This window comes from Adelges cooleyi, unplaced genomic scaffold (genome assembly GCF_023614345.1).
Source record: "Adelges cooleyi isolate 19-005CV unplaced genomic scaffold, UGA_ACOO_1.1 ACOO_flye_CR_arks_rails_tigmint_CR_PRNA_23, whole genome shotgun sequence".
NCBI lineage: Eukaryota > Metazoa > Arthropoda > Insecta > Hemiptera > Adelgidae > Adelges > Adelges cooleyi.
Genome location: NW_026095893.1, coordinates 4556743 through 4581616, shown reverse-complemented (window position 1 = coordinate 4581616; position 24874 = coordinate 4556743). Strand labels below are relative to the sequence as shown.

General features: G+C 30.6%; 2 protein-coding genes across 51 annotated transcripts in view; one reads left to right on the top strand and one right to left on the bottom strand.

The window, feature by feature from the left end:
- LOC126836103 (acetylcholine receptor subunit alpha-type acr-16-like) overlaps nucleotides 1–24874 on the top strand; it is a 90508-nt gene that overhangs the window by 25834 nt on the left and 39800 nt on the right. The gene's annotated exons all lie outside the window — the stretch shown is intronic.
- Nucleotides 14461–23973, bottom strand: LOC126836113 (uncharacterized). 48 transcript variants are annotated; one of them, XR_007685279.1, is made up of 5 exons: nucleotides 23886–23973; nucleotides 23438–23668; nucleotides 22905–22940; nucleotides 21962–22178; nucleotides 14461–14769 (listed from the first exon to the last, which is right to left on the bottom strand). XR_007685279.1 is itself a non-coding variant. In XM_050569181.1 (4 exons), exons 1-4 carry the CDS (start codon nucleotides 23928–23930, stop codon nucleotides 15341–15343), a joined length of 402 nt encoding a protein of 133 aa, XP_050425138.1. In that variant the 5' UTR covers nucleotides 23931–23973; the 3' UTR covers nucleotides 15326–15340. The 48 variants fall into 48 exon arrangements, 32 of the variants coding, with proteins under 32 accessions (XP_050425138.1, XP_050425156.1, XP_050425137.1 ...); XR_007685280.1 differs by lacking the exon at nucleotides 21962–22178 and adding an exon at nucleotides 21503–21719; XR_007685281.1 differs by lacking the exon at nucleotides 21962–22178 and adding an exon at nucleotides 21044–21260.

The following is a 24874-nucleotide window of genomic DNA, read 5'->3' as shown; positions in this document are numbered from 1 at the left end:
AAACAACCAAAAATACGTATTTTTCAACTTATTTTCTATGAAAATGAATTATAATATTCGTACTTACATATCATATAGGTTTTTTTGTTGCTCTAAAAATAATAATAATATTAGTACAGCCCTGTTTGTCATGTTATAAGCCATTTATTAAGAGTTGTAAACTATATATATATATATATATATATATAGCTATAAATTAAATATCATAAAGTGTAAAGACATACATACCATTACAGCTTTACATTTAAAATACTTTAACGTGTTAACTACTCCGTATCATAACATTTGTTTTAACATAGTTTCATACAAATTTTTATTTTGTTCTCGATTTGAATAATTGTAATACTTTATTTGTGTCTTGTTGTATTAAACGGGTAACCATTGACTTTAAAAATGTTTAATTCACACAAATTTATTTGGAAAAACTACTAGAATAACGGCATCGCAATACTATTAAGGTCAAAATTGCTAAAATAATTTATGATATTGCAATTTATCGATTTACATTCACAAATGTTTACATTCAAATTATTTTTTTAAAGCTACCAAACGTAAATGATATACAGTGGAGTTTTGTGTTTTTTACGAGTAATGAAACTTTGCTTCTTGGTTTTATAAACACCACTGCACGTAAAAACTTCTATTTACCAACGGCCAGTCACGTATTCTAACGTAACGTTAACTTTGAAATGACCTAATTGAATTTATTAAACATTAGGGTGGATCCTTTTCAAAGCCCTACGAAATAGATAGGTTAATTGGCTTGGTTGGAGATCAAAGTACCGTGATCAGAATAGTGATGGGTAAATTGTAGCAGATGAGTGCTCACTAAAACCTATACTATCAGCACGTTTTGATAAAATGATATAATTGAAAAGTACAAAAATAAAACCTAACAATTTCCTTTATAATAAAGATTATACCTTTTTACAATAATTGTTACGTGACCTTTAAACACACTATTATTAACTAAAATCATTGTAGATTTTACATTAAACCGTACAGTGGATCTTTAGATAATTATTATATTGGTATAGTATTATAATTCAATCGTTAAATATTTTATGACCAATTAAGTATTTTTTATGAATTCATAAGATTTATATAAATTGTCTACATTTTACTTAATATTATTAAAAATATATTCTAGACAAATATAATTTATCCATATTAGTAGAAGACAAAAAGGGAAGAGAAACGAGGCGATTATCCCCCTTCCTATAGACAAAAAAGTGAATAAAAAAAAAAAAAGACTACCTTATCCCAACCTTATCAAGTACCAATTCAAGTTAGTAAACTATCAATTCTCACTCTTCCAGATAATTTTAAACTATGATTTAGTAGTATATTTTTAAAATGTTTAATTAATATAGAACACTTATAGTTATGGGTTCTCCGAACTTCCTCGTTATAGTTTTACTTTTTCATTATAATATAATAATTTATTGTTGTAAAGAACTTCTTTTTTTAATAACTATATTTTAGTATAATTTTATAATTTACAATATGGTTCAATTTAACTCTTAAAATAATTATTTATAACTAATTATCGACTGATCAATATTTTCAGTAAACTATGATATAAAAAGTTGATAAAATGTATATGAAGGACAATGAAGCTTGGTGTAGCCCTTTAGCTGCATCTGTTGCTACTTAATCCCCATCGGGGGAACGACTTAGCGGCGACCCATATCATGCTTCTACCACACGTGTACCACCTACAAACAACAAGAATTTTTACTTTAAATTAAAAATTGTAAAAACTTATAACCAAAGAGCTAGTGGCTTGAGTTACCGAAGCTTAAAATAAAATGTATATGTTACTATTCTAGTTTCATAATATATTACAATTCTTGAAAATACTTAAAAAAGTGAATATTATAAAATGGTCAAGTATTATAAGACACCATATAATTTTTAAATTGCTATTATATTTATAGAAAATAAGCGTCTTACGTTAAGTTGATCATTCTTTGTTATTTTTTAACGTATAAATTACTGAATATGCATAGAGATGTTTTTACGATTTTACATCAACTGCGACTGCGACGGTGTCCTAGCTCTACGATATTTTATAATTATAAATCTAATATTATATGCTTTTGTAGGAAATGGTTATTATTTAAGGCAACATATACTCGCATCTGCTTAAAACCAAAAACAAATTCACACAAATTGTTTATTTATACATTTCGCAAAATAGTCTCACTTGCAGCTTTTAGGATATATTAGAGACAACTTGTAAATAGAAGTTACATTGAAATAAATGTATATATTATTTTTTTATATTAGTTGAAAAATATAGTTATTGAGTACCTTGAAAGAAAACGAATTTCAAATATACGAAACTTATACTTATATTTTATAAATCGGATAACAGTACCGAATCGGTAATTCGACGAGTTTTAATATAAAATGGAATGTCTTATTCTCATTCGCAAAATCCTATTAAAGCAGATCACTTTTCTGAAATCCACAAAAAGAATTTTTATGACTACCTAGTTTTTCCATCATCTCGAGATTTATGACAAATTGAATTTCAAGTTTTTAATTGTACGTTTTATTAAATCCAAAAGGCAAATTAAGGGTCTACTACCCTTTATTTTTAAGGGGAACGGAAAACGCTAAATTTAATTAAAGACTAAATGTGAAGTCACTTTCTGAAGTGTCAACCGAATCAATTTTAAACATTTTTTTTTGTTATATAGTTTAACATCTTCTCTATAGGGACTAAAAAGCCGAATTTAATTTTTGTATTTAACATTTTAGTATAAGCGTCTACGTTTTTACTTTTTTAATAAAAATCTTTTAGTCCCCATAGAGAAAATAGTAAGCTTTACAAAAAAAATTAAAATCCGTCTAATTAATACGCCAGTACGTAAATAATTTTTTATCTTGAAATTTTTATTACAAATGAGTTAATAGCTATTTATTGCACTTACCATACTTGTTTAACAGATTTTACTGCTTAAGTATAAATTACCTAATGTATTTTAATTTGTAATTCTAATAAGCAACATCTAAAGAATAATAATATTTATTAAATATATTGATTTTTAATTTTTACTCATTTAATTATTATTGTTTATCTTTTTACAGGTGAGAATATTGTATATGTATGAGTGAAGTTCAAATCAATAATAGAAATCGATCAGGTATTTTCTTAATCGTTTATTTTAGCCGATACAATAGCTATCTATATAAATTATACAGGTTAGTAAAATATTAATTTAGCTATAACAAAAAAACAAATTGTTTATTGTGATTTATAATACTTCTCAGCTTATCTCATATAAGCTAAATTATCTGCAGAAGTGAAAAATATAGACCAAGACTTTCATTTGTTTGAAAAAAAATGTTTTTCGTGGTACCGAAAACGTATTCTTAGGCGGGTGACACACAGGGGAAATTTGTTTAATCACATGAAACATATTTCATAGTCAATACACACAAAACAAATTTGTACATACAGTACATACAGCTCATTTTAGTCATAAATATATCATCCGACGATGACATTATTGTTATGTGCCATGTGGTGGTTAAATCGAAGGAAGAAGATATAAATAAAAAATGCATGCATTTTAACTAACGAAACAAATTTCTTGTTCCTTGAAATAAATTTCTTGAAAACAAATTTTCTCTGTGTGTCACCCGCCTTAAGTATTAACAATTATTATTAAGTATTCCTGCTCTTGGTATAGACTCGAGGGAACGGTTATAGGTTGTCGCATTTTGTGTACACGACAAGTGGACACTAATCCTCTAAGTACCACATAGTTATGGAACGTAACTTACTATATTTATTGGTGAAATCATTTTATTTAAACGATTCTGTAGCTAGCGCGGCATCGACCGGGTTCGATTTTATTTCTTTATTATTACATTGCGCCCAGATATGACTCCCTAGGTGATATTATGGGAATCTTTATAAAAAAAAAAGCAAAATTTATAAAATGAGTTGTCGAAAATGTTTGTTTATTTCGTTCGTGTTCCAAGATGAAGTACGTAAATCACACTATCACTTATTTATTTTAATCTATACAATATTAAAACAAAGCGACTATTTTTAAAATTAAAATAGTACATTAATCTTATTTTATAAAAACGATTAAATGTAATAAACCGTTTTTATTCCTTACTATATCTAACGTAGTATATGTATATTTATACATGTTTTATTAATTAGCATACTTACAAAAACAAATAAATAATGTAACTCTAGTCGTTAAGATAAACGACTATTTTAGAATGATATGAAACATTAGTAATTGAAAAAAAGTGTTTGTCTTTAAAAAGGAGTGACATTTATGAATGCATTCCATTTTCAGTTGAATGAAAATGCAAATTCGAAAAATGAATGTAATGCTAAAAATATAAGGTTATATTATCTATTGTGAGTTCATTAAACAAAAAAGTGTAAGTCAAGGGTTTTTATGGCTGAAATCTCAAGAGAATGTTTCTTTTTTAAAAATTAATGTGAATATGAATGTAAGAAATGTTATAATATATGAATAAAATAAATTTTGTTTTTTTTCAAATTGGAAGCTGGGCGTAAGAATGAAAATGCAAAACTCTTTCGAATTTCATAATAATGTTTTGAATTGAGTATTAACTGTCATTATCGTTTAAACGGTTTAGCATTCTATTGTTTCTTAACGAGCTTTAATACTGTATATATTTTAAAGGATTGCGGTGAGTGTCGAGGGATAACGTCATGGTCACGCGATGGTTAGGTTTCTAGTCTCTTCTATTGGTGAACCGGGTACCTGTTGTTGTTTTGGGCAGCCTCCAGTCGGGTAACGCAGTAGGGATCAGTCAACTCGGCAAATATTTTATGGATACAGGAAACACACATAATTTACGTGTTTACCGTTACTGAAAACGCCAGGCTAATGGCCACAGCATGTTAAACAGTCCTCTATAGTACGCCGCCGGTGTACCTAACCCGGCGACGGCAAGGCGGAAAAGAAGTCTATTGCGTTAGTTTGACGTGTCTTTAAATTGATGTACAACGTTTTCAGAATAGCGACGACCTAGTGAAATTGACAACGATCCGTTTGTCCGACTTACACCGTTTTACACTCGAAAACGTTTCGCAAAATCGACGTGTTAATGCCGTTGTTTGGTGAACAAATAACCGAGCCGTAAACTCCGTCACTACCGCACCTCCGCCCACAGGGATAGGAACGCCATGGCCAAGCCGGCCAAATTAGACCTGACACTTTATCGTGAATAATAGAGTCTCTTTTCGGCGTACCGTTGACTAAAATAGGTATTTCCATAGCATCTTATTGGGTTTGATGAAGGATAACAAGCGGAGAATTTCCGTTGGGCGGACGCTGACGAAAACCGTGACAGTCGGAAGGACTAAATAGTAGTCATCACGGCTCTGCTGCAAGTCGTCATCCTCCTTGACTTCTCGAAGCACACTCTTCGGCTTCAACGCCGTCCTTACTGCGAACAGTATATATGTGTACATATTATTATGCAAGAAAATCAAGCGTTAAAAAACTTAATAATAATATATTATTAATAATGCAATAACTTTGTTAAAAAAATATAATTTTTAAAATTTTTGAGTTATAAGAGAAAAACGTTTTATTTTTTCTAACTTTAATTATACAATACACTTAAGTATTAGGGTAAACGGATTATGTGACGTTCTAAACTGTAAAATTATACTAAATATATTATCATGCCTACTATAGTATACATGCCTATGTATTCTCGCAGTGAATTTCATTTGAAAAGATAATAAGATAATAACATGTTGCTCAAACAAGGAAGCGAAGGGATTCAAATAAAAAGCTCAACAACTCACCGTATTTTTTTCACTCTTTCGGAGCTCATTTGCAGTGTTCTGGCATGAAGTCAAAAATATTAAATAATGACCAGCCTAGTGTTATTTAAATTGTATTTAAACTATCAATTACAAATTATTTAATTTTTTCAATATAATTTAGACTTACTAATTTTCAAGACATTTTACTCCAGCGCCTACCTTCGTTGCTCTAATATTTCTCGGAAAAACTGACGGGTCTGATAGGTGCCGAAATACGCGTAATAATATATTATATGTCCTGTATTATATTAGGTTAGGCGAAAACATATATACATCACACATAGTAACAACATTATTATTGGAACGGCACGTATGATGGAATGAAATTCTCTAGAGCGGTATTTACATTTCTGGTCAAGTTTTGTGACTAAAACTACACCGAACGGTCGAGATCAATATCGCTATTCAGAAAAGAAACGACGGTTGTTGTAACTTGTAACAACATTTTTACATTCTAACAATATGGCATGTTTTTTATTATGTTGGAATTTGAATCCAAAATCTATACATTTCAACACAAAAATATACCGTTTTTTTAACGGATCGTGAACAAAATATTTGGCGGTCAAAACTTTTAATGGCTCGACCCCAAAACTTGTTTGTTCAATTCGTTAGTTAACTATACATCAATATTGAAGTAATGTTATAATACTTCAAAACGCAATACGATTTCCAGGTTTCAATTTAAATGTTCAATTATATAAACATTTTGAAGTATTCAGGTTAAACAATTTTAATACAACTTATGATTTATATTTATTCCGATTTATATATAATATTTTTTAATTACTCAAGTAATTGTTTCTTTATTGTTTTTAAATAAGTCAAACATCAATGCAAACATCTGTATTAAATTAATTATTATATTATTTGTATGTCAGCTAGAAATGTATAACAATCATTTTTCTGTGTTCAGGTTTATTTATTTTCAATACCTACCTAACTCGAATTTATCATGCTGTGGAAATTAGCAATATTATTTAGCTACTCGTACTACATAATTTATTTATCAATTTCGTATTTCCCCTCTGTTATTTAGTCAAAGCCGCATGAAACCAGTGAGAGGTATATAATGCTTATGGTAAATTTCAGCATCAACCCTACTAGCGAATTCCACCATTCTAATCAGCTGTCCGAAATTATTCATAATATTATTCATCCGAATAATATAATTATAGAAACAATTAGGAAACATAGCGAAAGCCGGTAATACTATTGCGATAGACTAATATTAAATGAATAATATGTCTATGAATAACTATAAGTGAAAATAATGATTTTTATGTTGTCTATTTAAATCGTTTTAAAATGTTACCTAACGTATTTATCATAACTGTTCATAATGAATAACATCTAAAGAAAAAAATGTTCTATTTAAAAGGTATTTCAAAAGTTTATATTTTAATTATTCAAATAAAGTAACCAATACATTCTTTAAAAACAACCAAGACTTAATTTTATAGTTATGTTGACCTTTACCGAGCGTTTTTTTCAAAAAAAAATTTCGTTATTTTCAAATGCAATAACTATATTTTACAAAACCGGCCACCACATCGTCTGTATTTTGTTGTTACTCCAATATTCTAGCATAAACCGTACATTGAAAATGTTTATAAAAACAAACTAAGTATACATTTGAGTCAAAAGTTTTTGTGAAACTTTCATACAGTTCAGAAAACTTAAAATAATACAAATTACTATAAACTAATTAAGAAATGTATCTTTATATAAGTTAAAAAATATGTGTAATAAGCGTCTACAATTTAAAAAGTTTCCTTCTTTAGCGTTTAAGATTGACATTTTATAAAGAAAACGTCTTGCTTTGTTGCCAAGCTTTTTCTGTAAAAAAAAAAGAGACTAGATTTATTTATTTTATTTCTGAAAAATACCGTAAAAGTAAAACTTTCTTTTTACTTTCAACGTTTTATGTTTTCTTAGATTTAAATTTAAAAAGTAATAATTTATCTCGATACGTATACTCGAGATTTGGCAAGTTGCCTGATCAATTCTACGGTGTAGTGATTCCATTTAGTAACTTCCTAATATGTTTATAAAAATGTATTCATTATTAAATTTCTTTTAATGCATTTTATTTAATTAGCGGTCACCGTTTCAAAAGGGTTCAAACTAAGAGATTTTAAGTATAATTTATTTATTTGAGTAAAAAATGTCATGTAGCGTAGTGTTTACAATACTGTATTTATTGGTAAAGGGAATTTTTTGTTATTTATGAAAGTTCCAAATGTTTAAGACCATTTTAGCGCAGTACGACATACAAACTTGGCATGACAGCTACGTGGTCCGTAACTTTGTGTGATGGGCTCAGAACAACAGCAATCATAAAACAAGTCCTTTTGACCCGCGGTGCAGGGACCCCCTGCCAGGGGGCCATTGAAGTAAATAAATAGCGCACTAAAAAGTTTGTAGCCTCGGTGACTTTTGTCCTGCACATAACACGGACTCGTATACAGAGAAAACTTTCTAATCCCGTTAATGTACGATCACATTCGCTGATCACGGGTTCGGGTGATTTACACGTTTCAACGTAATCCCACTGCCAAGAAAGTTGTTCGGTTCTATTTAAAACGTTGCCGGGGCCTTTACGGTCTGACTTTTCTCTTACCCGTTCGCCAGTATGTTCTAGACGACAAATTATCGTTCACGACCAAAACGGGATGCGTTACACCGCAAGAAGTCCAGTTTGGTGAACGTTCAATTACTTCGAAGTAACGCTAACATCTTGATTACAGTTGACAGAGAACCTCATTATTGTAGTAGGCACGGTTGGCGTTGGATAAAATGCAGACAACGCTGCGGCGCGGAGACAGGAAAAGGCTGCCGCGGCACTACACCACCTTTCGGTTGACGTTCGATCCGCTCCAATCTATAAAAACGGAAAACCCATCAGCCGTCCCCCTTTGCCTTTATCAACACAGTCACCGTCTTGTCTCTTCGTTGGCCCAATATGAAAAAATAAAACCCGACATTTTCGCTACGTGACTACATTTTATAAACAACTTTCGCTGCGACTGATCGTCAATCATTAAATATCGAAAAGTTTTCAAAAAGAGAAAACTTTCACAAAAGAAACACCTGATATCTTATTAAATTTTTTTGCGTACCGCTATCAGGCGCCGTCTTGTAACAATACCGTCAATTTATCGTACATACGAACAAAGTGTGAATAGGATTTAAACTTTGTATTCGTTTTTGAAATTAGAAAGTCTAAAAAAAAAACTATAATACAAATAGTTTTCTTACGATAACCGGGTACGGATAGACAAAATATACAATATTTTTCGGACAAAGTATTACACAAATTTTCTGTCAGACATTAACACAGCTAAGCTAACTTTTGAATACTGTTTCGGTACATTGTCCATAGTTTAACCCACAAGATAACTAATAAATATATCTTAATGTGAACGGGTATTTTTTATAATTTATACATTTATATTATATTTGTATACATGTTTAAAACAATGTAATGGCATGAGCATTGAGCACCCACGGGCCACCTAATTTAAATCTCCAGGTAAAAATGATCGATTTACTAAAAACTTTTTTTTGCGCGTTTATATCATTTAAAATTCAGTAATTGAATATATAATAAATAGTATATGAGTTAATATTTTTATTTATTTTGTTTATATAAACAAAGACTTGAAGATATGTGTAGTGAATAAAGAAGTGGTGTCGAGGGATTTGTGGAAATAAATGATTTGGCTAACCTACTCCATTATATAACATGAAGAAGATGGACATAATTTTTTAATTATTACAGGCTTTTCAAGTTTACAAGCGTAAATTAAACCAACCTGTGTTATTTAAAACATTATATTACACGGGCCCATTTTTCACTAACATTCAACTGTATTATGCAATATATGTATGTTTACTTCATTTATATAAATAATAGCGGGGATACATATCAATATATCATATTTTTCATCGAATTTGAAAAAACTTATTTTTTAAAGTTTGATATAAGTAATTTTAAATGCGATATTTTTCCAAACGAAAAAAATTGATCAAAATCGCTGGTAATCAGAATGCATAAACAGTATTTTAACAATACAGAGCTCTTAACGCTGATTTTTTTCGACAGTAGATTGATGAAAAACCCCTATGACGTGTGATCTGAATTCTAAAGTTCTAAAGTATAATATTCAAGCAGTGTAATAATAAAAAAAAAGAGTATCTTTATCTAAATCATACAAAAGTTTCTTAGTTTTCAATGAAGAAACACATACTGAATTCGTTTTAACAATATGTAGGATATTGTTAAAACGGACATATTTCAGTAGCCTGAAATCAGTTTTCATTCACACAAAAAAAGACAAAAAACCTAAGGAGAGTTTTCTTGGAAAACGAATTAATCCAAAATGCATTATATCAAGCCTAAATCTAACCTATTCTAGTAGGTTTTAGTACTAAAAACCGATTAAAATTCGTCGTTAAAATTTTTATAATACAATGTTGACAACTAATTTTTCTATTTTTTTGATCATAAAATTTGAATTTAGCTTATTTACTCATTTTTGGTCACATCGACTTTTTTTTGTCACAATGACACTGGGTCCATAACAATATAAGTACAATATCTTAATGGATAATAAATTTTAATCTTCTTTTGGATGTTTATTTCAAATTATGTTCTGCTTTGTTATTTCATGGTACTTGACAACAGCTGTATTTTAATATTTAACTAGATTCTCAAGTACGGAATGTATAACGAGCAAACGCGGCGATAAATGAAAATAGACAGGGAAATCTCAAGATGTGATGAACTCTTATATAAAACGGTCACAAGCTTAGAGATATTCAATTTTTGACATTTTGTTAAAAGAAAAGACACACAAATATTAATTTAATTAATTAGTCAATTAAAATGTAACTTTAATTAAAAATATAAAAATTAACACAGACTACATGTCTGATTGGATTCAAATATGTATTTATTTAATACAATCAGACATTAAACTATAAAACCATTCAATTATAGTATATTCTTGAAAAATATTAATTATAATCCCCTTTTAACAATGAAGGTATAAATTAACGCGTTCTGGTGAAACTTATTTATATCACGCCACTGAACTCATTATATGAAATGCGTATTGCCTATAGTCGACTGCTTATGAAAATATCCACTAGTAGGAGGCTGCCATTTTGTGAACAGTTATTGTTTTGTCTATGATATTTATTGTTTTTCTTTTAAGATTTTTTTATATATATGACTATCGTCACCTAACCTAACATTTCTAGGATTTATCAAATATATGACCACAGTCCAAAAACTATATGAAAATAGTCTGTGATATGATGGTGTTATTATCACCTAATCTAATGTTTTTAGAAGGTGTCATGAAAAAGTAATGTAGCATTTTTACTTTCTATAAAATTGATACACAAAATGGCTGCCTCCCGGTCGGGACACATCTTAATATGCGTTCCATATGTCGCCTAAATAACAAATTTTAATTTAAGTATAACTTCCTATAAATTAAAGCAGCTCTATTATCGGCTTGGGAGAAAAATAAAATTATAAGACTCTTACTCGTGTAGTAATAATTCCATAATAATATAGGATTATCATTTGAGTTGAAATTTCAGCATTTTCTTTTTTTTAACTATAAAGAACTAAAGAGTTGTTTTTCACATTAATAAAATAACGAGTGCACTCAGAAAATACTATATGACACCACCTACTCTTCTTGAACGTTGTACTGAACAACTTCTGTTTTTGTAAACGTACTTAATATATTCGAAATGCAAATAGGGAGCCATTAAGGATGAGTACAGCACGATATTTGCTTACTTAATGAGCTTTTGTGCTCCGAACAACACAATTAAAACAGAAAATAGTTAATTGCTACAAAACGGTAATGGTCTAAGTATGATTTTAACAGAAAATATACGACTTTTTATTATATTACTAATAAATACATGTTGATAGATATTATATTATATTTTTTAGAAAATTAATTTTAATAGAATTTTTCTATGCATTATCGATCCCAGCCTTAGTAATTTTTTTGTATAAAGTATTGCTGTAAAACCAATCAATTATGATGTTTCTTACAACGTACGCTCCGGAAAACAATTTATTGGCTATAGTAATAAAGTATAAATTAAATTAAATTTTCATTTGAAAAAAAACTAATATAGCCGGGTTTCAATACGATAACAATACAAACTACAATACAAAAGTTTAAGTGTGGTTTCCGGCAAATAAAACTTGCTTTCCACGTATTTAGTGTGAGTGGAGTACCAGCTTACAAAGGTTTTGTAATGAAACATCCGATTGCATGGTGAGGTTACGGCAAAAAAAGAGGAATTTTAAAGGACTTAAAAAAGGTATAGAAACGGTGAATTAAATTTTTAACGTACCTACCTTTCCGCATTGAATTGCTTTAAGTATTCATGAGAAAGCTTTTTACACCATTATTTCAGTTTCGCTGAAACATAGTCCCTACGGGGGAAACATAGTATTGAACGTATTCAATCTCATATTTATGTTTTAGTTAATCATGAAATTAAAGTGTTTTACAAATGACCCATCATAAAAAAAAAAATAAAGGAATGTGAGTTATTTTTTAATAAATAGTAGATCAAACGTATCTATTTGACACGAATAAAATAAACGTACTCCCTAAAGATCCCCACACACGATCCAACAATTTACGCAACGACTGTGTTTGTGCAATCATTTGGTTAGTGTGGCATGGATTGAGTGACTTGAAACAAATATCAGTCGAGATCGAAATGTGCTGTGCAAACAAAAATTATAAGCAAACTGACCAGATTACTCTGTAATAATTTTTTTTAGTTTTCAACCCGCGAGTACCATTGGCATTGCGCTTTTGAACGTAAAATACAACAACCATCACAGAATAAACTCAGCTATAAACTTGAAAGCGATTAAATCGCCAGCAAATAATGTGATACTGCGTAAATAGCGAAGTCAGAAAATTATAAAATCTGTAAAGTAAGAAGGTAGACATACTCTGATCAAAGCGTTTTCTTAAAAGCAAAGTATTTTCTTAACACTAGATGCCTCGATCGACAATATGTTTTGGTTTTTAAAGTAGAAATCAAATAGTTACTATAAAAAATACTTAAATCAGAGCATTTGAATAAAAAAATGAAAATAATTTTAAGAAGTGATTAGTTGTATTTAATTTAATCTTACATTCGGTAAATATTAATGAAGTTATATTTTGATTATCTCTGCCGAATACTTGGACTCGCATATGTCCAGGCCGGTGTTGACAGTTATAATTTGTCAACCTCAAAACTAGACGAACATAATTTCAAATCGACGATTTCAAGTTAATGCAATTTTTTATGTAAAATATGATTTTGCACCAAACCATACCAACGGAATTTTGTTAAAAACTCTGGTTTTATAATTTTCCTTGATTATAAGAGCGTAAGTGCTCACCTGATTATGATTCTTCTTTCAGTTTTTGTGCTCCTTAAAACTTGACTTAAGTTTTTCTGGTTCTTAGGTACTACTACTCAATGCACTTTATGTGTCACACATTTGAAATTTGAACTGTATTATATCTGTCCATGGCAAAGGAATAACACCAATAAAACATATTTTATATTTTAATTAAAATCGAATTTGTAGGTATTTAGTTTGAAAAATTTTTTACTTACGTTTCAAATCTATTAAATAATCTCATAAGCTTTATAACTATAATTTCCAGGATAGAATAATTGTGTTTGACTTTATGCCATACATTATAATAAACATATGTAACTCTTGTTAAATTAAACCGCAGAGGTGCAGCGATTCCTTTGTCTGACCAAAACTCAGCTAACTATAAAGATAACGGTTTAACTGTTGATGGTAGTAAAAGTAGTGTACTCGAGAGAAAAGTTTATAACAAGATCCGTCTTCTATTAGATGTTTCGCTATAGGTTATACTATATAGTTGCTCTCAAATACATGTAAGTTAAATAAAAACTTTTTTCATGAGGAAAGTAAAACTTTCGCGTTCATCACATCCTTCGATAAAAATTAACATATTATCAACCACATTTAGAGTCTCTACTACACGACATGCCAATGTAACGTCATTATCTATAATTTAATTAATTTTATCTGTTATTGCATAATTGTATTAAAAGTTAAAGTAACTTAACCCTTTTGTTACTGACATCCTCGTACGACGATTTACCTTTGAAAATCGAATAAAATATTAAAAACGTACTATAATTATCAAAAATGTCTTAAAACACAACTTCTAGTATAGATTCATGATAAAAAAATCGATATAACTATAATGATAATCAATATCAGACCAATACGTAAAAAAATTGTTGATTTTTTTTTCGAAAAAAAAAACCCAAGAACGAAAGAGTTAAAAAGAACGTATGATAATTTCAAAACACTAAAACAATCCTTTTTAAGAGGACGCTTTAAAAAGAATTGGAAAAATCATACACTGCTTTTTATGTAATATTTATGCATGAATATACGGTAAAATGGTTTACTTTAGACAGCCTATTCAAGCACAAGGGAGTCTACAACAAGAGGATTTTAGTCGGTTCCATTAAATATAGACAATTTCTTTTCCAAACATAAAAAAATTGGTAACAAGGTAAAAAGTCTATAGTTTATTTATGTAAGTTAATTCTATAACATATAGTTCAAAGCATACTACTCATTAGTATGATAACAATAAATCCCACATAATATGAACAAGAACTAATAAATAACAAAAAAAAAAAACAAATATGCAAAAATGTTTATTGCGTTTTTATAATCCAACTAATACTGTATCATAAGCATACTATAAGATATACATAATTATTGATTATCAACATTGACATAAACATTTGGAAGCCTCTTTTCCCATCTCATTTGAACATCTGCGTTCAATGTCAATCTCTTTCGTTTTGGAATATTGCTAAAAAAAAAGTTTGATAAGTGTGTTCAAGTTAAATGTGCTAAAAAATCATTAAACCAAAATTAATCAATATATCAAGTACATCTTCCAGGTAAAATTAACAGTTCCATTGCTACGACTATACTCATAACTCATATATAATATAATTGTCAACCCAGAAACATCAACAACAAATTATAAATAACTTATATCTAAATAAAAATTTAAATAATAATAATAATCCTACGTTAATAAAACAAGATCCGTTTGAAAAACTATTAATGGATACTTGAATCATAAGGAAAGTCATCGCGATTTGTTATTTACCTTACAAGGACCTGGCTTTTTAGAGCCACCACCAGAACACCCATTGCCTTTTCCTTGACCTGGTTTTCCTTTACCGCCGCCTAAACTACGGGGACCGCTCTAAACATGACAATATAATTTTATTTAAAGAATTTATATATTTTTTTATAATTTGGCATACCTCCGATGAGGACTCAATGTCGAATGCCAAAGAACCAGTTATTTCATCATGTTCACTCTGTATAAAAAAATATGATTAGTCATTTTGTAAGTACATTTTAAATGTTCAAACCAATGAGCGTTTTAAAGTATAACTTACCCCGGACGAACCTGGCCCTTTAGATTCTCCAGATCCAGTTTTATCTTTCTTTCCGCCCTAGATCAAACGTGATAATAAGTATAGAAAAAAAACCAAATCTGTTTAAAAAACTATTAATGGATACTTGAATCATAAGGAAAGTCATCGCGATTTGTTATTTACCTTACAAGGACCTGGCTTTTTAGAGCCACCACCAGAACACCCATTGCCTTTTCCTTGACCTGGTTTTCCTTTACCGCCGCCTAAACTACGGGGACCGCTCTAAACATGACAATATAATTTTATTTAAAGAATTTATATATTTTTTTATAATTTGGCATACCTCCGATGAGGACTCAATGTCGAATGCCAAAGAACCAGTTATTTCATCATGTTCACTCTGTATAAAAAAATATGATTAGTCATTTTGTAAGTACATTTTAAATGTTCAAACCAATGAGCGTTTTAAAGTATAACTTACCCCGGACGAACCTGGCCCTTTAGATTCTCCAGATCCAGTTTTATCTTTCTTTCCGCCCTAGATCAAACGTGATAATAAGTATAGAAAAAAACCAAATCTGTTTAAAAAACTATTAATGGATACTTGAATCATAAGGAAAGTCATCGCGATTTGTTATTTACCTTACAAGGACCTGGCTTTTTAGAGCCACCACCAGAACACCCATTGCCTTTTCCTTGACCTGGTTTTCCTTTACCGCCGCCTAAACTACGGGGACCGCTCTAAACATGACAATATAATTTTATTTAAAGAATTTATATATTTTTTTATAATTTGGCATACCTCCGATGAGGACTCAATGTCGAATGCCAAAGAACCAGTTATTTCATCATGTTCACTCTGTATAAAAAAATATGATTAGTCATTTTGTAAGTACATTTTAAATGTTCAAACCAATGAGCGTTTTAAAGTATAACTTACCCCGGACGAACCTGGCCCTTTAGATTCTCCAGATCCAGTTTTATCTTTCTTTCCGCCCTAGATCAAACGTGATAATAAGTATAGAAAAAAACCAAATCTGTTTAAAAAACTATTAATGGATACTTGAATCATAAGGAAAGTCATCGCGATTTGTTATTTACCTTACAAGGACCTGGCTTTTTAGAGCCACCACCAGAACACCCATTGCCTTTTCCTTGACCTGGTTTTCCTTTACCGCCGCCTAAACTACGGGGACCGCTCTAAACATGACAATATAATTTTATTTAAAGAATTTATATATTTTTTTATAATTTGGCATACCTCCGATGAGGACTCAATGTCGAATGCCAAAGAACCAGTTATTTCATCATGTTCACTCTGTATAAAAAAATATGATTAGTCATTTTGTAAGTACATTTTAAATGTTCAAACCAATGAGCGTTTTAAAGTATAACTTACCCCGGACGAACCTGGCCCTTTAGATTCTCCAGATCCAGTTTTATCTTTCTTTCCGCCCTAGATCAAACGTGATAATAAGTATAGAAAAAAACCAAATCTGTTTAAAAAACTATTAATGGATACTTGAATCATAAGGAAAGTCATCGCGATTTGTTATTTACCTTACAAGGACCTGGCTTTTTAGAGCCACCACCAGAACACCCATTGCCTTTTCCTTGACCTGGTTTTCCTTTACCGCCGCCTAAACTACGGGGACCGCTCTAAACATGACAATATAATTTTATTTAAAGAATTTATATATTTTTTTATAATTTGGCATACCTCCGATGAGGACTCAATGTCGAATGCCAAAGAACCAGTTATTTCATCATGTTCACTCTGTATAAAAAAATATGATTAGTCATTTTGTAAGTACATTTTAAATGTTCAAACCAATGAGCGTTTTAAAGTATAACTTACCCCGGACGAACCTGGCCCTTTAGATTCTCCAGATCCAGTTTTATCTTTCTTTCCGCCCTAGATCAAACGTGATAATAAGTATAGAAAAAAACCAAATCTGTTTAAAAAACTATTAATGGATACTTGAATCATAAGGAAAGTCATCGCGATTTGTTATTTACCTTACAAGGACCTGGCTTTTTAGAGCCACCACCAGAACACCCATTGCCTTTTCCTTGACCTGGTTTTCCTTTACCGCCGCCTAAACTACGGGGACCGCTCTAAACATGACAATATAATTTTATTTAAAGAATTAATATATTTTTTTATAATTTGGCATACCTCCGATGAGGACTCAATGTCGAATGCCAAAGAACCAGTTATTTCATCATGTTCACTCTGTATAAAAAAATATGATTAGTCATTTTGTAAGTACATTTTAAATGTTCAAACCAATGAGCGTTTTAAAGTATAACTTACCCCGGACGAACCTGGCCCTTTAGATTCTCCAGATCCAGTTTTATCTTTCTTTCCGCCCTAGATCAAACGTGATAATAAGTATAGAAAAAAACCAAATCTGTTTAAAAAACTATTAATGGATACTTGAATCATAAGGAAAGTCATCGCGATTTGTTATTTACCTTACAAGGACCTGGCTTTTTAGAGCCACCACCAGAACACCCATTGCCTTTTCCTTGACCTGGTTTTCCTTTACCGCCGCCTAAACTACGGGGACCGCTCTAAACATGACAATATAATTTTATTTAAAGAATTTATATATTTTTTTATAATTTGGCATACCTCCGATGAGGACTCAATGTCGAATGCCAAAGAACCAGTTATTTCATCATGTTCACTCTGTATAAAAAAATATGATTAGTCATTTTGTAAGTACATTTTAAATGTTCAAACCAATGAGCGTTTTAAAGTATAACTTACCCCGGACGAACCTGGCCCTTTAGATTCTCCAGATCCAGTTTTATCTTTCTTTCCGCCCTAGATCAAACGTGATAATAAGTATAGAAAAAAACCAAATCTGTTTAAAAAACTATTAATGGATACTTGAATCATAAGGAAAGTCATCGCGATTTGTTATTTACCTTACAAGGACCTGGCTTTTTAGAGCCACCACCAGAACACCCATTGCCTTTTCCTTGACCTGGTTTTCCTTTACCGCCGCCTAAACTACGGGGACCGCTCTAAACATGACAATATAATTTTATTTAAAGAATTTATATATTTTTTTATAATTTGGCATACCTCCGATGAGGACTCAATGTCGAATGCCAAAGAACCAGTTATTTCATCATGTTCACTCTGTATAAAAAAATATGATTAGTCATTTTGTAAGTACATTTTAAATGTTCAAACCAATGAGCGTTTTAAAGTATAACTTACCCCGGACGAACCTGGCCCTTTAGATTCTCCAGATCCAGTTTTATCTTTCTTTCCGCCCTAGATCAAACGTGATAATAAGTATAGAAAAAAACCAAATCTGTTTAAAAAACTATTAATGGATACTTGAATCATAAGGAAAGTCATCGCGATTTGTTATTTACCTTACAAGGACCTGGCTTTTTAGAGCCACCACCAGAACACCCATTGCCTTTTCCTTGACCTGGTTTTCCTTTACCGCCGCCTAAACTACGGGGACCGCTCTAAACATGACAATATAATTTTATTTAAAGAATTAATATATTTTTTTATAATTTGGCATACCTCCGATGAGGACTCAATGTCGAATGCCAAAGAACCAGTTATTTCATCATGTTCACTCTGTATAAAAAAATATGATTAGTCATTTTGTAAGTACATTTTAAATGTTCAAACCAATGAGCGTTTTAAAGTATAACTTACCCCGGACGAACCTGGCCCTTTAGATTCTCCAGATCCAGTTTTATCTTTCTTTCCGCCCTAGATCAAACGTGATAATAAGTATAGAAAAAAACCAAATCTGTTTAAAAAACTATTAATGGATACTTGAATCATAAGGAAAGTCATCGCGATTTGTTATTTACCTTACAAGGACCTGGCTTTTTAGAGCCACCACCAGAACACCCATTGCCTTTTCCTTGACCTGGTTTTCCTTTACCGCCGCCTAAACTACGGGGACCGCTCTAAACATGACAATATAATTTTATTTAAAGAATTTATATATTTTTTTATAATTTGGCATACCTCCGATGAGGACTCAATGTCGAATGCCAAAGAACCAGTTATTTCATCATGTTCACTCTGTATAAAAAAATATGATTAGTCATTTTGTAAGTACATTTTAAATGTTCAAACCAATGAGCGTTTTAAAGTATAACTTACCCCGGACGAACCTGGCCCTTTAGATTCTCCAGATCCAGTTTTATCTTTCTTTCCGCCCTAGATCAAACGTGATAATAAGTATAGAAAAAAACCAAATCTGTTTAAAAAACTATTAATGGATACTTGAATCATAAGGAAAGTCATCGCGATTTGTTATTTACCTTACAAGGACCTGGCTTTTTAGAGCCACCACCAGAACACCCATTGCCTTTTCCTTGACCTGGTTTTCCTTTACCGCCGCCTAAACTACGGGGACCGCTCTAAACATGACAATATAATTTTATTTAAAGAATTTATATATTTTTTTATAATTTGGCATACCTCCGATGAGGACTCAATGTCGAATGCCAAAGAACCAGTTATTTCATCATGTTCACTCTGTATAAAAAAATATGATTAGTCATTTTGTAAGTACATTTTAAATGTTCAAACCAATGAGCGTTTTAAAGTATAACTTACCCCGGACGAACCTGGCCCTTTAGATTCTCCAGATCCAGTTTTATCTTTCTTTCCGCCCTAGATCAAACGTGATAATAAGTATAGAAAAAAACCAAATCTGTTTAAAAAACTATTAATGGATACTTGAATCATAAGGAAAGTCATCGCGATTTGTTATTTACCTTACAAGGACCTGGCTTTTTAGAGCCACCACCAGAACACCCATTGCCTTTTCCTTGACCTGGTTTTCCTTTACCGCCGCCTAAACTACGGGGACCGCTCTAAACATGACAATATAATTTTATTTAAAGAATTTATATATTTTTTTATAATTTGGCATACCTCCGATGAGGACTCAATGTCGAATGCCAAAGAACCAGTTATTTCATCATGTTCACTCTGTATAAAAAAATATGATTAGTCATTTTGTAAGTACATTTTAAATGTTCAAACCAATGAGCGTTTTAAAGTATAACTTACCCCGGACGAACCTGGCCCTTTAGATTCTCCAGATCCAGTTTTATCTTTCTTTCCGCCCTAGATCAAACGTGATAATAAGTATAGAAAAAAACCAAATCTGTTTAAAAAACTATTAATGGATACTTGAATCATAAGGAAAGTCATCGCGATTTGTTATTTACCTTACAAGGACCTGGCTTTTTAGAGCCACCACCAGAACACCCATTGCCTTTTCCTTGACCTGGTTTTCCTTTACCGCCGCCTAAACTACGGGGACCGCTCTAAACATGACAATATAATTTTATTTAAAGAATTAATATATTTTTTTATAATTTGGCATACCTCCGATGAGGACTCAATGTCGAATGCCAAAGAACCAGTTATTTCATCATGTTCACTCTGTATAAAAAAATATGATTAGTCATTTTGTAAGTACATTTTAAATGTTCAAACCAATGAGCGTTTTAAAGTATAACTTACCCCGGACGAACCTGGCCCTTTAGATTCTCCAGATCCAGTTTTATCTTTCTTTCCGCCCTAGATCAAACGTGATAATAAGTATAGAAAAAAACCAAATCTGTTTAAAAAACTATTAATGGATACTTGAATCATAAGGAAAGTCATCGCGATTTGTTATTTACCTTACAAGGACCTGGCTTTTTAGAGCCACCACCAGAACACCCATTGCCTTTTCCTTGACCTGGTTTTCCTTTACCGCCGCCTAAACTACGGGGACCGCTCTAAACATGACAATATAATTTTATTTAAAGAATTTATATATTTTTTTATAATTTGGCATACCTCCGATGAGGACTCAATGTCGAATGCCAAAGAACCAGTTATTTCATCATGTTCACTCTGTATAAAAAAATATGATTAGTCATTTTGTAAGTACATTTTAAATGTTCAAACCAATGAGCGTTTTAAAGTATAACTTACCCCGGACGAACCTGGCCCTTTAGATTCTCCAGATCCAGTTTTATCTTTCTTTCCGCCCTAGATCAAACGTGATAATAAGTATAGAAAAAAACCAAATCTGTTTAAAAAACTATTAATGGATACTTGAATCATAAGGAAAGTCATCGCGATTTGTTATTTACCTTACAAGGACCTGGCTTTTTAGAGCCACCACCAGAACACCCATTGCCTTTTCCTTGACCTGGTTTTCCTTTACCGCCGCCTAAACTACGGGGACCGCTCTAAACATGACAATATAATTTTATTTAAAGAATTTATATATTTTTTTATAATTTGGCATACCTCCGATGAGGACTCAATGTCGAATGCCAAAGAACCAGTTATTTCATCATGTTCACTCTGTATAAAAAAATATGATTAGTCATTTTGTAAGTACATTTTAAATGTTCAAACCAATGAGCGTTTTAAAGTATAACTTACCCCGGACGAACCTGGCCCTTTAGATTCTCCAGATCCAGTTTTATCTTTCTTTCCGCCCTAGATCAAACGTGATAATAAGTATAGAAAAAAACCAAATCTGTTTAAAAAACTATTAATGGATACTTGAATCATAAGGAAAGTCATCGCGATTTGTTATTTACCTTACAAGGACCTGGCTTTTTAGAGCCACCACCAGAACACCCATTGCCTTTTCCTTGACCTGGTTTTCCTTTACCGCCGCCTAAACTACGGGGACCGCTCTAAACATGACAATATAATTTTATTTAAAGAATTTATATATTTTTTTATAATTTGGCATACCTCCGATGAGGACTCAATGTCGAATGCCAAAGAACCAGTTATTTCATCATGTTCACTCTGTATAAAAAAATATGATTAGTCATTTTGTAAGTACATTTTAAATGTTCAAACCAATGAGCGTTTTAAAGTATAACTTACCCCGGACGAACCTGGCCCTTTAGATTCTCCAGATCCAGTTTTATCTTTCTTTCCGCCCTAGATCAAACGTGATAATAAGTATAGAAAAAAACCAAATCTGTTTAAAAAACTATTAATGGATACTTGAATCATAAGGAAAGTCATCGCGATTTGTTATTTACCTTACAAGGACCTGGCTTTTTAGAGCCACCACCAGAACACCCATTGCCTTTTCCTTGACCTGGTTTTCCTTTACCGCCGCCTAAACTACGGGGACCGCTCTAAACATGACAATATAATTTTATTTAAAGAATTTATATATTTTTTTATAATTTGGCATACCTCCGATGAGGACTCAATGTCGAATGCCAAAGAACCAGTTATTTCATCATGTTCACTCTGTATAAAAAAAATGATTAGTCATTTTGTAAGTACATTTTAAATGTTCAAACCAATGAGCGTTTTAAAGTATAACTTACCCGGACGAACCTGGCCCTTTAGATTCTCCAGATCCAGTTTTATCTTTCTTTCCGCCCTAGATCAAACGTGATAATAAGTATAGAAAAAAACCAAATTTGTTTAAAAAACTATTAACTGTTTTTTTTTCTGTTTCTAAAATAAATATTTATTTTAATACTTGTATGTATAACTAATAAAGTTATGTACCATTTTTTCCGCTTTAGATTCGCACTTTTTTGGGCACTGAAACATAGATACAACTATTTTCTATCACATTGTATTTATTAGCATTATTTTTTTTTTTTTTAAATAGGTTTTATAATGTATTTAATTTGTATAACTTTTACATACAAAATGTAATGCTAAAATGTATGCTAACCAAAACTAAGGTTTTTTTTTTAAATAACTCTACAAGAGTCAAGACATTAAAACGGTATGAAATCACCAACTTTCTGGTTTTTTAAACTACAATAAATAAAAAAAAGTCTTTGGTCTTTGAATAAAAAGACTTGAATACTACTAGAACATTTTGTTAAATTACCTAGTTCTTGACAAAATACAATATATACAAATAGTTAAGATATCATATATATATTGTTAATATATATATTATGAATTTTAACTCATTATATTTATAAAACCTAAATTATAGAATGTGTTTAAATAAATTAATTACGAGCTTTAGTTCTGATGTTTTAATCTCTTTTAGAAATATTATACTACACCTATATTATACTTACACAACATCTTTTTACTACTCTACTGGATATTCCACTAGCCTTGGTCATTTTTTCTTGTATGATTTTGTCCCTCGTCACTGATCCAGCGGGTACTTCAGAAGCCATTCCATATGCTTTTTCTGTAATTGCTTCTCTTTTAATCAATCCACTGGATGCAATATTATCGTTTTGGGAGGATGCTCCTACAACTTCATCTCGTTTGAATAAGTACAAGTCCCTTCCAGAAACAGTCTAAATGTTTTTATGGGAAATTTTAATTAATAAACCTTCCTTTGATTATATGTGGTTTTTTACTTAAAATGGATTATATTTATAAGATAAGAAAATTTAATAATACGCTTTTTTTTGTTTAAGGCTTTAAGAAAATTATCGGTTCTAGATATTTTCAAATAATAGCCACTGTTACAATTGTTTAAAAATGAGTAGGTCTAAAATAATTTGTACTTACACAGATAGCGATAGCCAGAACTAGGTACACTTTATTTGGAGCCATGTTTAGCTTTCATACAGTAGTATTATACCAATGGCAAAACTGAAATTAAATGATTACAATAAAAATGTATTTGCCTTTTATACAAAATGTTAACAACGTATAGTTAAGCACATTATTGATTTTGCCAAATTTTCAACTAATTGCGCTAACACAGTATTTGACGAAGATTTTAATTGTGAGTAAATAATCTGCAAATTAAAAACAGCTACATTTAATTATATACATATTAATAAAGTATTTTTTTAAACTAAAATTTATTGTTGAAATAATAATTAAGGTGTAACATTTTTGAATTTAATTTTTAGTAAACTATGGTTTCCTAGATGAATAATGAGAAAATTTGATTTCCTACAATAACATCTAAGTTAAATAATAAATTCCCTCCTATTATTTAATCAATATTTGTTTAGTGTATTTTTATAGACAACGTAGTGGTTTAAATAATATGTCCTATTCTAATAGAATAGCACACATTATTTACTATTAAAAATAAAAAAGAATTATTCAATTACTCAGCTAAGTAAATTATTACTATTCAATCATTTGATTAATTATTTTTTTATATCTTTAAATGGATTATATTGTAACACTAAATGATTGGCGTTTGCATTAATGTCAACTTCAATTTTATCCCAAATCGCAATCCTTGTTTTGTTTACAATTGCTTTGATATTAATATATCTTCTACCTATAATTCATAGAATGCTTGTGTATAATACCTAATACCCATGCCATATAGATTTGTTTAAGCTATAATCGTCAGGACATTTTATATTTGTCAATATTTGTATTTTATATTTTCAGAAACAATGAACAACAAGTAAAAATTGTTATAATTAGAGATTTTTACTGAACATCTGTTTTCTTTATGGATCATTAGACAACATAAAATAATATTTATTTTATTTGTGCTAGAGAGCATAATGAATACATTTAAATATATA

Excerpts from the sequence above, each read along its gene's own strand:
- LOC126836113 (XM_050569181.1), bottom strand. The coding sequence starts at position 23,930 with ATGGCTCCAAATAAAGTGTACCTAGTTCTGGCTATCGCTATCTGT. Across the intron at positions 22,941-23,437 it reads GAGTAGTAAAAAGATGTTGT|TGCCCAAAAAAGTGCGAATC; the intron begins GTAAGTATAATA and ends TCTATGTTTCAG. Across the intron at positions 15,431-22,904 it reads AATCTAAAGCGGAAAAAATG|GGCGGAAAGAAAGATAAAAC; the intron begins GTACATAACTTT and ends CGTTTGATCTAG.